The 13,699-nt window shown below is 42.7% G+C and overlaps 1 protein-coding gene across 2 annotated transcripts in view; it reads right to left on the reverse strand.

Annotated features, from left to right (window-relative positions):
- Positions 1-1,077: 1,077 nt before the first annotated feature.
- ap3b1a (adaptor related protein complex 3 subunit beta 1a) overlaps positions 1,078-13,699 on the reverse strand; it is a 58,277-nt gene continuing 45,655 nt past the window's right edge. For both annotated transcript variants that reach the window (XM_026173156.1, XM_026173155.1), the window contains exons 24-27: positions 12,686-12,770; positions 11,924-12,021; positions 10,316-10,454; positions 1,078-1,968 (exon numbers count right to left, since the gene is read on the reverse strand). In XM_026173156.1, coding sequence (XP_026028941.1) covers positions 1,815-1,968; positions 10,316-10,454; positions 11,924-12,021; positions 12,686-12,770 — 476 coding nt within the window. In that variant the 3' untranslated portion in view covers positions 1,078-1,814. The remainder of the gene's footprint in view (positions 1,969-10,315; positions 10,455-11,923; positions 12,022-12,685; positions 12,771-13,699) is intronic.

Here is a 13,699-nt window from a genome sequence, read left to right on the forward strand (position 1 = left end):
AAGGGTTAGGTGCTTGACTTACTGAATGAGTGGATGATTCTGTCCTCATTTAACACCTCTAGTTTACCAGCTAAGTCACTCACTATCTCAGATATAGATATCCTCATTCAGCCTCTGACGAATCCGATTTTTACACACACAATGAAATTGTAACTTAAACGAGTCTTCTTTTAGGCAGAAATCTGGGCTGATTGTGTCAGAGCCAGTCACATAGACACAATCATATAATCACCAACAAGTTGCCCAACCCACTGCTTCCTGTGGGCCTCATTTGAAAGAAAGTCTTTCTTTTTGTGTGAAAACTTGTAAAGCATGCAAGTATTTTTGGAAACCTTCTCTGTGTGGATCTGTATGATGAAATGCAAGGTGTGTGTGTCTGGCAGGCCTGACACAGTGTGTGTGTGTAATGGGAACAGCTGGCTCAGGGAATGAGTACAGAGGGAGAGGTGATGGATGCGAGTGGAGCTCCTGTGACAGATGAGCTAACAGGTGTTCACCACAGCCCTCAGAGAGACGCTATTTATGAGCCGGAAAAGACAGCCAGACGCAAAAGCACACTCCGCCACCGGCCTCCTCAGTGCTCAAACACATCACGTACATCTGCACAACTTTACTCAACAATGAGCGACACGGCAGAACTGCCTTCAGACGGCACAGAGGTTTTAGTTTGCAAGAAGCAGCTTTGCTCAACAGTCAAGTTGAAGCCTTTTCATGGCTGTACATACACAAAGTCCTCATGCATCTTGCTGCAAAAATTACCATAAAACATTTTTTATGGTGCACCTAATCTTGCACCTTACTTTTACTTTTCTCAGTTTGCAACTAAGCTACAACTAAATTTGGTGTTCTTCTCATGTTTATACTGACTCTGCTTCCACATATAATGCACTCTCTTTTAAAAGTGAATGACCTTAGCTTGTAGGAGGGCAGTGATTCAAGAGGAATCAACCTCTTTAGTTTAAAACAAGTGCAAACAAATAGGGGCTTTTGCAAACATTACCAGCCTCAGCCTGCCAATTAGAGCTCAATTTTTGTTTCAGCCACATTCTGTTAAATGACTAGACTGCATGACACAGCTTAGTTTTAATAAAGTCACATTTTTATTGTTGAGATGTAGCAGTACAGATAAAAAACACTCTTGGACATCCGAGTCTGATGTTTGGTTTTCTTGATAATGTCAGGCACTGTAACAAATGTGATTTGGTAACATTTCAAGGCTAGAATGTAAAACTAAATCAGTGTTTGGTGTCACGGTATTCATACAGTTTTATGATTTGACATTGTGTTTGTGGGTCAAAATGCCACAGAGCATCCCCCCCTCTCGCCTGTTATTGGTGGCAAAGAAGTCGAATGAAACATCGCAGAGGCACAGACATGTTGGCACTGTGAGTGGAGCGGTGATGCAGTTCTTCCCCCCAAATGTATGTACAGATGTTGGTACATTATCATGCTTCATCAAACCATAAACAGCATGAGATTTAAGTAATTACTGCCGAGGAAAATGGCCAGTTAGTCGGATATTTTTACCATGGAGTTGTGTCTGGAAATACTTAAACACAACGACAGCAAGTTCAGTTTAATTCTAATTTATTCTAACTTCCATGAGGCTTCTAAAGATTTAAGATTTCAATTATTCTCGTGTTTGAAGATATTCTGTTTCCAAACACATAGGCCACAGAAATAAACACTGAATAGCATTTTTCAGTTGTTTACACTTCATTCTTTGTGAACACTTCTGCATTTTGGTGAAATCTTCAATTAAGCGTCGCCCCTGTTTATTTTTTATTACAGCGAGATGAAAAGAGGGGAGGATCCTACGCCTGGGCGAGGGCTTGTTTGAGGTCTTGGAGCAGCATGGAGGCCATGACGCTCTTTTCTGTGTTGATGGTAAGCAGCGCTCCCGAGGACTCGCTCAGTTCTAGAGACACCAAGACCAGAGCTCTGCTGCTGACTGTCTGCCCAGCAAACCTGCAGGAGAGGAGGAACACTTGGATCAGTTTCAAACAACCAAAGAAGAAACCAGGAACTGAAGTGCAAGGCTGAAAGTGGGACCTTAAAAGGCACATATGGGTCATACTATGAGCGACTGTTTAATTCTATACCACCGATAAATAAAAATTTATATAATTTTTATGATTACTGATCTTATTTGATGACCATCTTTGAGCCTGTCCAGTGTAGAGCTGATAAAAACAGATAAACCAGGCGAATGACATTGCCCCCCATAAGTAAACAAAGATATTAAGCCAATACTGCAATTAAAAATGCAGATTCAGCTGATCGCTGACCCCAGCGCTGACATTTTTGTCTGCTTGATTAGTTTGTGTCATTTCATACCCGATAACTTTAAAGTCTTTCAAACATTAATCACACCATCTGAACATTTGTCTGCAAAAAACTGAAACAGAAACATTAGCACAGATGTCGGCAAGTATCTTTTTAAAAATGTTATTGTGATATCAGCTCATATATCTATTAATCTCTACTGTACGCACAAAAACAACAACTTTTCTAACATTTTACCCCTTCAGATCCACATAAACACTGATAAATGATAAATGATAATTGCATTGTTTCCCCAAACTCATAAATCTTTGCAATGGAAGCTTCTCTAACATCTCACACCTTGTAATTACCCTAAATTAGGCAATGAGACAAAAGAGGAAAACGATGTGACAGGAAATACAGAGAGCAATGCAACAGACAGTTCATTAGGGAGGAGACACGCCCTGCAGTCAGTCAAACTCAATTTCTCCTGTTTTTATGGACTCCGAGTGTCTGTGAGTGTGTGGGAGCCCTGAGACCAGTATGGGGGACGCTCCGTCCAACCAACTCCCTGTGGGCAGTGAGGAGAATTCTCAGCCTCCCGTTTCCTTGGATACCATCCCCTGTAGACTGGGGGCATATCTGTGCACACATGGTCCCCATTGAGAGGGCTAACAAGAGGCAGACAGGGGCTATGACCCAGTGTGACCCTCTTTGAGGGTGCCGGGCTCCCTCTCCTGCCCCCCTTTGGCCCTCTGCATCTCTGAGCCTCACGTGGCTAACTCTCAGCCATCTGCCTCCATTTAGCACTACATCGCGCAACAAAGACCCCCCGTGGCAGCCCGCTTAGGCCTGACAAACAGCCCACAAAGAGCTCCACTTAGGCCTGACTAAAGCCTGTGAAGAGCCCCCACAGGATGGCCCGTGAACAGGCGCCGTCACAGAGGGTGCGTGGTGGGAGCGACTAGCACATCCACCAATTAGCGCGCACACGTTAAAGATGGGAAGGGGGGTGGGGGGCACATGCGTACACAATGAAGCCCAGTGTGTCTGTGGTGTGTCTCTGGGGATGCTGCTAAATTACCATAAACAGAGAAGAGGGAGTTTATCAGGGAGCTCTCAGGGAGGAGAGAGAGAGTCCTCCTCAGGCTTAATTAAAATATTAGCCACTTCAGCAGGAAACAGCAGCCATTCATGAAGAGGATGAATTTCTCTCTTGCAAAAGTACCAACCTCTTTTGCCCCGCTCTTATTTCTTTAAATAATTCCGGGCATGTGTATTCATCTAGGTTTCCAGCTGTGTGCAGGATGTGTCTGCAGCTGCACTGCATTCCAATCAAAACAACAAAATCCTACTTGTGCTAAGGAAATGTTTTCTTCTTTTTTCACCGGAGAATCACGAACAAATCTAAACATAAACGCTTGTCCCTTGCCCTGTTCCCTAACCCTCCCTCCCCCCACTGTCAAACAGCCTAAGGTGTCTATGTGGTCCCTGTGGCTTTGCTAATAGATTTAGGATATAAATCTTTTATTTACTCCGACAGTTAACACTACCCCGAGGCTGCTTTTATTTCGTCTCAGGAGACGCTGCCATGGGCTTTTGTTCACGTGTGGTAATAAGAGCGACTGAAAGAAACATGATTGGGTTTGATTTCTGAGCGTATTTGCTTTGAATACTCTCACTTTGCCGTCTGTAGCTGTGTGCAGGTGCAAAAAACAAAACAAACAACAAACCCCCCCCCCCCCCCCCCCATAAACATCAGACAATCTCTGCGCGTTTTTAAGGACTAAAAGGGGGAAAGATTAAGGTCAAGCGCGCCTTAAATGGGTCATTGGTATTCTCCTGCACTCTTCACATATCGGGCTAAACACTGGATTAATTGCAGTGTATGGAAAGAAAAGCAAAGCATAACCCCTGGACTTAGAGCAGGTGGATTGGCATCGATCGGCAGGGCTGCGGCTAAGCATCACTCTCCAATTATCTGTGATTCTCCTCAGTGCAGAGAGCCTGTGTGTGCCATCTGCCTCCCCTCCACCCCGTCACTGGAAACACAACGTCGGCTTCACCTTTACATTCAGCCTCACGCAGAGAAGACAGCGAAGGCCCAGAGGATACGGCTCGGCACGCAAGAATGGATTAAGTACACACTCCTCACCCGCATCTCAACTAAACATGCAACCATGTTTGATTAAAGAAAAAAAACAAAAAAAAAACAACAAAAACCATCATGTATGTTTTCACCAAAATCAGAAAGGCTGAAGCTGACTGTGTGGAGACTACAGCTGGATGCTAGAGCCATGCTGGTTCTTGGCCAGGTGGACAAGTGTCCTTCAACTGAGTGGTCAGTGAGGCCAGACCAGAGCTGAACACAAGCGAGCAGACTCAACCGCGGCCAGGCAGATGGCCAAAGCTATTAGCCCCGGTTAGAACCAGGAACCCTCCGCGCATCTCCAGAGCTAAGCCATACAGACAAACTGCAGCACTGCACTCAAAGGGCAGAGGGACAGACAGACAGCAGAGGACAAACACAGACCAGAACAAGAAGATAAAAGATAAAATAAACCTGCCACAGAGGACATTTGTGTAATTAGGCCGGTTTTAAACAGAGACAACTTCAGTGAAATAGAGGAAAATCCAGTGTTTAGACAAAAAAAATAATAATATCAAATTGTAAAGTAAAGAGAATGAACAGCTTATAAATCAAGCGCCTGAGGTTTTTATTTATTTATTTATTTTTTGCTTTTCAAAATTAGCCTCTAACAGGAGGGATTGGCAATGCATGCAAAATTCGATCAAATTTGCTTTCAAACGGACTGAAAAATAGAGCACATTTATTCTATTCCGCCTGTTTAGACATAAACAAGAACAGCGTTTTCTACATTTGCTTTCCTGCTTGATTTATTGCCATCCTCCTTTCCAGCAATCAATTTTTGTGTTTCAGTGGCATCCCCACCCCTCCACCTCCGCTCAGCCTTCACGCCTGTTTGGGAAAAGCAGTGCTGCACCCTGCTGATAAACAAGGGGAATGCAGGGATGTAGATGGGAGGCGGGGGGGTTGGGAGGAGGCAGGCTGTTACTTTGTTAAAAAGCACCTGTGCCGACTAGAGCGCTGTGATCTATAACACAAAGCCTCATGAGCAAGAAGTGTGTGTTGTGAACTGTATCATTCTTGGGCTTCATATTGAAATCCCATCCATTATTTCTACATTAAAGCCCAAGTCTCACTCTGCAAAGGGGAGATTCCTGTGTGATCTTACCAAGATTAGAGAGTCCTTTCTCCAGGGAGATCAGAGCAGAAAAACAGGGCCTGGATTGGAGGTCACCTCACATACCACATTTAATGCAGAGTGACCTCTACAATAAGCTCTCAGTGGGTGTATCCGATCTGATCGATCACTCGGCTTTGTGTGTGTGGGTTGGGGTGTTATTCAGGGGGGAAACAGTAACACACAAATACCACAAGTAAAATGATCACCAGTGCTCAAACACGGTGCTAATATTATGCTTTTTTTTTTCCACTGCAGATTCTGAAATATAAAGATTTATTGCTTTACACTGCTTCATGCACTGATCTGTCACAACATTAAAACCACCGTCTAATGTTGGGTAAGTCACATCCACATGGTCTCCCAGCAGGACACTGGACTGTAACAAGACTGCAAATGCTTTTCACTTTACCAGGCTCCATGATATATTTAGGGGTGGGTTTTGATTATCGATTTATTGATTAAAATCGATTCTAGCTTGGATAACGTGATATCGATTCATTAAAATCCTGAATCGATTTTTTAATATAAATTTATTTTGCCTGAGATGCCAGAATCTCAGGTTAAAACTCACAAAATTTCAACAACCACCAAACAGCTAAAACAGTAAATGAGAGCAGGAACACGGATCCTGCACAAAGACGTAAACACAAAGCTCGGACCTGCCGACGGATCAGAATCAGTGAGATGTCGCCTTTCTCACCCGACGGCACGGACACGGTCGGGGCTGAAAGACGACAGCTCGCCGATTCTGATGTTTCGGCGGGTCTGCGCTTTGTGTTCACGCCCCTTTTGCGCTGATTCTGAAGCTGTAGGTTTTATCTCTCTCCAAACAATATTGACTGAACCAGCAGCAAAAGAAGATCCAAACTACGCTTCACATAAACATCGTCATGAATTCTTTCTTATTTTTGTTGTTTTGCTTCCATCACGATAAAAATCACACTTCATGCACAGCTCTCTCTCTCTCTCAGTGTACTTCAAGAACAGTTTCCTGTCTAAAAATCTGTTTTCTGCATTATTCTCTTGCTTATTATGCACAAGTCTACCGTTGTTTACAGCGCTGCCGGCCGCTGTTTTTTCCTTTTACTTACTTCTGAAAAGAAAGCCTAATTTCTGCTGTTCAATAGGCTTCTGAACAAAATTAAACTTAAAAAAAACATTTATGCAAAACGCTTAGCTGCATCTCTAATAAAACCTCTGTAACTTTGCTCTGCTTCACTTCAGCAGCATCAGGTAATGTTCATATGTTGGTTAATGGTTTTCTTTCGTTTTTGATCTACTGCAGAATATTTTTATAAAATCCCAGGCCAGGAAAATCACCTTCATGTTTTTCTGTGTTTTATCCTCAGCTACTTTGACACAAAGGCATCTGCTGTGATGCTCACACCTTTGATAAAGTTTCACAAGCTTCAGCTCTCTTTTTATAGATACAAAAATATGGAAATGTGCTGATGCATGATCTGAATTATAATATTTTTGACTGTCTGAGGCAAAATTTCCCCGATTCAAATCGAATCGAATCGTGGATCAAATCGATTCGGGACCTTGTGAATCGTAATCGAATAGATTCTAGAAATCAGTGACCAGCCCTAGATATATTTGACTGTTTGGGGGATTCAGAAGAAATGCTGGACTTCTGATGGGCGAGTTTCACTACTTTATACAAACTGTTTCAACAGATTAATTAGCTTAGGGTTCAGTATCTTGCCCAGAAATAGTTGGGGATCAAACTACAGACCTTCTCTTTAGCAGACAACCCGCTCTACCTCCGAAACCACAGGGTTGGGAAATGATGATTAAAAGCAGTCTGCTGACATTGTTAAAGAAAGACACATCTGCAAACTTCAGACTGCTCATTGTCTGGCCGACCAAACAAAATATCTACATCTGAATAGCCAAAAGCAGCACTTTTGTGCTTTTCAAAACTATTTTCATAATTAACCTTAAAACTGTATGTTAAGTCTGTATTGAAAAAAAATCACTTTTGCATCTCAGGAGCAGCTCAGGAGGTAAAGAGAAGTTCAGCAGTCCACTTCCTGAGCTCCTCCATCCTGTGTGTTACTGAACCATAAACTGTCCCAACGCATTCATCAGTGGGGTCAGCAGGTAGAGCAGGTCATCTGCTAATTGAAAGGTTGGTGGTTCAATTCCTGGCTGCTCCAGTCTGCATGAAAAAGTATCCTGAACCCTGAGCGTTCATTGGAAAGAAGCATGTTGTATAAAACCCTTAGAATGCTCAAGTAGAGTCGAAAAGCACTACAGAACCAGTCCATTTCTCTCTGTGTGTGTGTGTGTGTGTGTGTGTGTGTGTGTGTGTGTGTGTGTGTGTGTGTGTGTGTGTGTGATTAGACTAGACAAGCACATTTAGCATTACTCTTGCCAAATCACTTTATGATTATTATATGTTTTCCATTTTATTAGGTTACCACAAATAACCACCTCTTACAGATCACGCTGTCAAAGATGTCAGTTATGTTTGAGGAGACTGTCAGAGAGGAACACCACCTTCTCCATCAGACAGACCTCCATGGGAAGCAAGTGCGGAAGAGGTGGTCACCGTATGGACAGCAGCAGACCATATGGAAAAGCGTCTTTATCACTAGAAGGGTACGGGGTAATGCTGGGACGCTGTCCTCTTCTTCAGCAGTCACAAATGCAGCAGGGAGATTGATAGCGTGGAGTCATTTGAGCTATCGGTTATTCTGAATGAAGTATGGGCTTATTGGATGCACGTCTTTCCTACTGGCTAACATTGATTTCCACTCACTCTTTCAGCTCCCTGTACCCTTGTGCAAATGTGTCCCTCTTCTTCGCTTGTCCCTTATTTAGCCAGCTTCTCCAACATTTCTCCTCTATTGTGGCCTTAATCCATAAAGAAATTATCACAAGATCACTCAGAGATGAGCAGACAGAGACACGGGCCGGTATTAACAGACAGACACAGAGACCGTGAGGAGGTCGGAGCGCGGTGCAGAGGGATGGAGTGAAAGACAAAGAGGAAGTGAAAGAGAGACAGCAGCGCAGAGGGAGAGACAGATGGGGGTGCAGAGATGAATTGAAAGAGAGACGGAGCAGGAAACAGAGGGAGAGAGGGAGGTGTAATTATCTATCAGGTGTTCGGGTGTGCGTGACAGAGGAGGAAGCTCATTAGCACACTCTGTGTACACCAATTACACAGCCAGGCTTCTCAGGGCATTCCCCTGGCATGTCTATGTGAGGCTGTTGGGGACAAACAAGCACTTCCACTCAGTGACACCCACATGCACGCTGCTTAACCAAACTCGGCCTAAAATGCACCGGGCGCCCGGGAACAACTCGCAGACAGTAGTGTAAGACTACTAAATGTCTGATATGAGTCCTTATCGTTGATGTTAGCTGCACAAACATCTTTTTTTTTGGTGAGGAAAGACTTGCTCGTAAGTGTTGGTTTGTTTTTTTAGAATGCAGCATCCAGTCAAAATGTAATACTAATATTAGGGGGGAAAGGTTCATTATAATGTACTTTAACGTGATAACTCTTTTACTATTAGGTACACTTTACTTGGATCTCCTTTCACCATCTGCCTTGACGTTTACGACATTCTTCAAAGATTCAACAAGCTGCAGGAAACACTCCTCTGAGATGTGGTGGAACAACAGAACGGTAACATGGACCAAAATCTCAAAGGTGTTATTGGATTGAGATCTGGTGGCTCTGGAGCTATTTGAGTACACAAAGTGTCCAGAAAGGGATGGAGACAGCAACAACACTTGCTTCTAAGGATCCCAAAGTGTCCGAAAAAAGTAGAATTATAAGACCACCATCATCAGCCTGATCCATTGATATCAGACAGAATAAACCAACACCATCATGCTGTTTAGACCCAATTCTGAACCTGCCATCCAAGTATCGCAGCAGAAATCAAGACTCATCAGACTAGACGATGTTTTTGCAATCTTCTATCCAATTTTGGTGAGCCAATGCAAACTGTAGCTTGAGTTTCTTGTTTTTAGGTGACAGGAATGTCTTCTGATGCTGTCGCCCATCTTGCTTCAAGGCTTAATCTGTTGCACATTCAAAGATGCTGTTATGCAAAACGTTGTTAAAAAGTTTGTCACCTTTCTATAAGCTCAATCTCCTCTGACTTCTAGCACCAACCACCATTATCGCCCAGAGAACTGCTGCTCACTGGATGTAGCATTTCTCTAAACTCTAGAGCTGGTTGACTTGGATAAATCTGACACCAACCACCATACCACATTCAAAGTAACTTCAATCACCTTTCTTTCTCATTCTAATGCTCAGTTTGAAGTTCAGCAGAACATCCTGACTACATGCCTAAATGAATTGAGTTGCTGCAGTGTGCCATGTGTAATCTCAAGGCTTCAAACTGATATTCCATAATCCAGTGGGTGTCGTCACAGTGGTTCTTTTAATCTTTTATGTAACTAGTATTCTCCCTTGAAAATAAGACCTCAACAAGACTTAAGTGATGAAATAAAATCACCTTGTATTTGAAGGAATAACTACAGTTCAAGTTAACTTTGGTAAAGGACAGTTAACAGTGACCCTTAAGCCAAACGCTAAAGCCATCCGAGTCTGTACTGACTTGGCACACAAACGTTATTTCACGTCTTTTTGCTAAGCTAACCAACTGTTGGTGGTAGACAACCCAAAAAACACACATCTGAAAAAAAAAAAAATCATAGTGCTTATATAAGAAAATCTCAAATCTATTTGCAGGTCCAATCTATAGCAAGAAAAAGAGCTTGATAATAATGGAGATGTGAATGACCTTTACCTGCTGAAGTTGTTTTGACTGGAAGGCACTTCTCCTACGTTGGCTACAGACAGGACCTGCTTGTTGATGGCTTGCCTGGATGCATTAGCTGTTGCCATGGTGATGGTTGCAGATGCTTCATTCATGCCCTGGAGCTTACCTGAGAAGATCAAAATGTTTAGCCACCAATAAAAATATAGTTCGGCATTTTTAAATCAGTAAGTGCAAAATTACACAAAAGTCCACAGTCAAGTATAGAAAAAAAAAACCACAACCCTAGCTGTGCAGTACTGTGGAATCAGGTTTCAAGATTAAAACCTCCCAATGAAATAATGCCTTCATCAATAAAGCAAAAACAGACTCCCTGGTTGGTTCATGAACACTCAGCAATGAGCAAGCAGTTTAAAAGAAAATCACTGGTGAGGTAAAAATAAAAGAGACAAATATATTAAAAACCTATTACCATAAGAATTAAACTCCACTCATTTGGTTTTAAGAATGATAAATCTGCTAGAGAGAAAATGGTCCTGAAAAGCAAGTTGTTCTTTTTAAATTCTTTTGTCTGCGTTTCAGAGGCACTCAAAGGAAAAAAAAAGCACATTGAATGAAACTTAATTAATGCAGGAGCAGCATTTAGGAGGCACTTAAGAGCACACTGATGGCTCAGATATGAGAGTACACTCTCCAGTCTCAATAGCGACAACAGCATGCACTTCTACAGGTGTTTGTATGTGCTGGAAATACTGTTAAGTGCCTCAAAGAAGCAAGCAGTGTTTTAATGACCAAGAAAGAAAAGGAAAGGAAATGCTGATTAGTGATTGACTAAATTTAACATTTGCCTGTGTGTGTGTGTGTGTGTGTGTGTGTGTGTGTGTGTGTGTGTGTGTGTGTGTGTGTGTGTGTGTGTGTGTGTGTGTGTGTGTGTGTGTGTGTGTGTGTGTGTGTGTATTTTGTATCTATCTATCAATCACAATCAGAACAACAAAGTCACAATATTGCACACTAACCAATCAAGTCATTCATATTTCTCATTTTCTGTGAAGCTTCATTACCAATTTGTCAAAAACATCTTGCCATAGCGTGGCCTGATGGCAGTTGCAGCAGCAGAAATCTTCTAAATACAGCAAAAACCTACGGCTTCCTTCAGGTGGCTAAAATCTCTTTTGCTGTTCTGACCGTGTCTGCTCAGTTTCTGAGCCGTTCAGAGCTCCTGACTGCTTCGAGCAGTGCCTGATGCCAAATATTTTAACACCCTGACAGTACAACATCTGAAAAACTCAACTATCCTCAGTAGAGGAAAAACAGTTTAAATGGTTTCATTTGAAGGTAATACACAAAGTGAAATTTGCTGATAAGCGCAGCAAAATCTTAAATATGATCTATTAAATGTTTTTGCTTCTCTCAAATTCATCAGCCAGTTTTGCTAATGTGCTTGTGAGATTATAATAATTTCAGTATATATCATGAATTGACATTTCCATCTCAAAATATGGTGATTTGATTCAATTTGGTTCAATTTGTTTGCTTCTGTGTGTTAAACACCTTGTTTCATTTCAGCTAACAGAACGGAAAAACAAGACACACTTTTACTTCGTTCGACAATAATCTTTGAGTCACACAGTAATTCACCTTGCTCCTTGCAGAAGTCTTGTTCTGTCATGGTGCTGGCCATTAACAACTCTCCTACAGCAGGCTGGATGGACACACTGAACTGGTCCTCCTTGGTGCTGAGGAAGGATAAACACACACATACCACAGTAGCAAATGATTTATTTACAGAAGAAAAAGCAAAAACAGATTCTTACAAAGAAATAAGCAAAAATGCCCCCCCCCCCCCCAAAAAAACAAACAAACAAAAAACCAAACAAACAAAAACACTTTACTGCTTTTTTGCTGCATAATTTAAGACATCTGTGCACTTTTGTGTATGTATGCTCGGTTTGTGTATGAAATGTTTCTCTGATCATCTTGTAAACCATGCTGGGTGAATGGCATTTTGGGCCACATTGATCCCCCCGTCCGCCCAATCTCAAACTGATTTTCTGATAAGGTTATTGATCGGCTGCACAGCGGTGCCAATGGCATTCAGCAGGTTGATTGGGCTAGGGCTGATTACTGGAGGAATAATTGTTATTCCAGTGAACCAGGATCAATTGTGCCTGATGTCTCACCTGGGAGTGCTGGCACAGAGAAAGGTAGGAAAAGGAGAATTAACAAAGAACACAAAGAGAGGAAAAAGGAACATAAGAGAAAATGACATGTAAGGGTGCTGCGATGATGAACAGGAGCAGAAAAAAGGTGGTGAGGAAGATGTACAACTGAAGGTCTTTGGGGTGGGGGGGGGGGGGAACCACACCTGACTGAATATGAGTGGATGTCAGGCTGTCTTACCACAACTGGAAGTTGGCTGCTTGTGTCGAGTCACTGAAGTCAATACCCATGGATACCGTCACCGAGGCCCCTGGCTCCAACCGCTCTGAGAGTGGAAAAGAGGGGAGGGAAGACAAGAGGAGCAAAGGAATCAGTGAGTGACAAGGGCACAGTGTGCAGTGTGGGGAAGGTGGAGAGAAGGGAGGTGGGGGCAGCAGCAGAGTGGAACAGACAGGCATCCACACCACTTGTGTTTTCTACTTCACAAAGCAAGGCCACCGTGTGTGAGAAATCTATCCTTCAATCTCATTCCACACACCTCAGCCTCAGCTACAAAAAACAAAAAACATGAAGGACTAGCATATTTCCAAAACAACAGGCTTGTCAAAGGGAGCACAGAGAGAGAGACAGAAGTGAAGCAAAGCCAAAAATGCTGAAGAGTGAATCTGGACAGCTGAATGCTAGAGGTGATGGAGGAAGAGGAGGAGTGGGAGGTTAACGATGAGAAGAACACAGAGAGACAGAAACATCCTGCACGCCTCCCTACTCGGCCTGCGTTTCTCTCTCTGTGGAGCAGGCCCGTTTACTGTACAACTCTTTCCACAGATAGAGGAGGAGGAGGAAGTGGAAACCCAGTGAAAAACAGAGCCGTCATGGACGCCCTCCAATCCAGCCTTCTGTGATGGGCTCTAAATCAAGTAAAGTGTTTGCTTTGTCTTTAGGGTCTTTGAGTCTGTACACAAATAAATAAGCAATGTGCACTATTAGCTAGAGCTGGGAGATAGAACGATAACGATATGTATTGCGAAATAACTTTTTCTCGATAGAAAAGTTAAACTATTGCGATAGGCCTCATCTCTCGTCCTCTTAAAACAAAAAAAAGAAAAAAAAGAAGTAGAAGAAGAAGAACAGCCAATCCAAATTAAATAGTGCAGAGCCAAACCAATCACAGCCGCAGCGTCACGTCACGTGATTTTGTTACGTACAGCACAAGTGCCAAGCCGCACATGTGTATTTGTTTGGTAAGCAGCCAGC

Source organism: Astatotilapia calliptera, chromosome 7 (genome assembly GCF_900246225.1).
Source record: "Astatotilapia calliptera chromosome 7, fAstCal1.2, whole genome shotgun sequence".
In the NCBI taxonomy this organism is placed as follows: Eukaryota; Metazoa; Chordata; class Actinopteri; order Cichliformes; family Cichlidae; genus Astatotilapia; species Astatotilapia calliptera.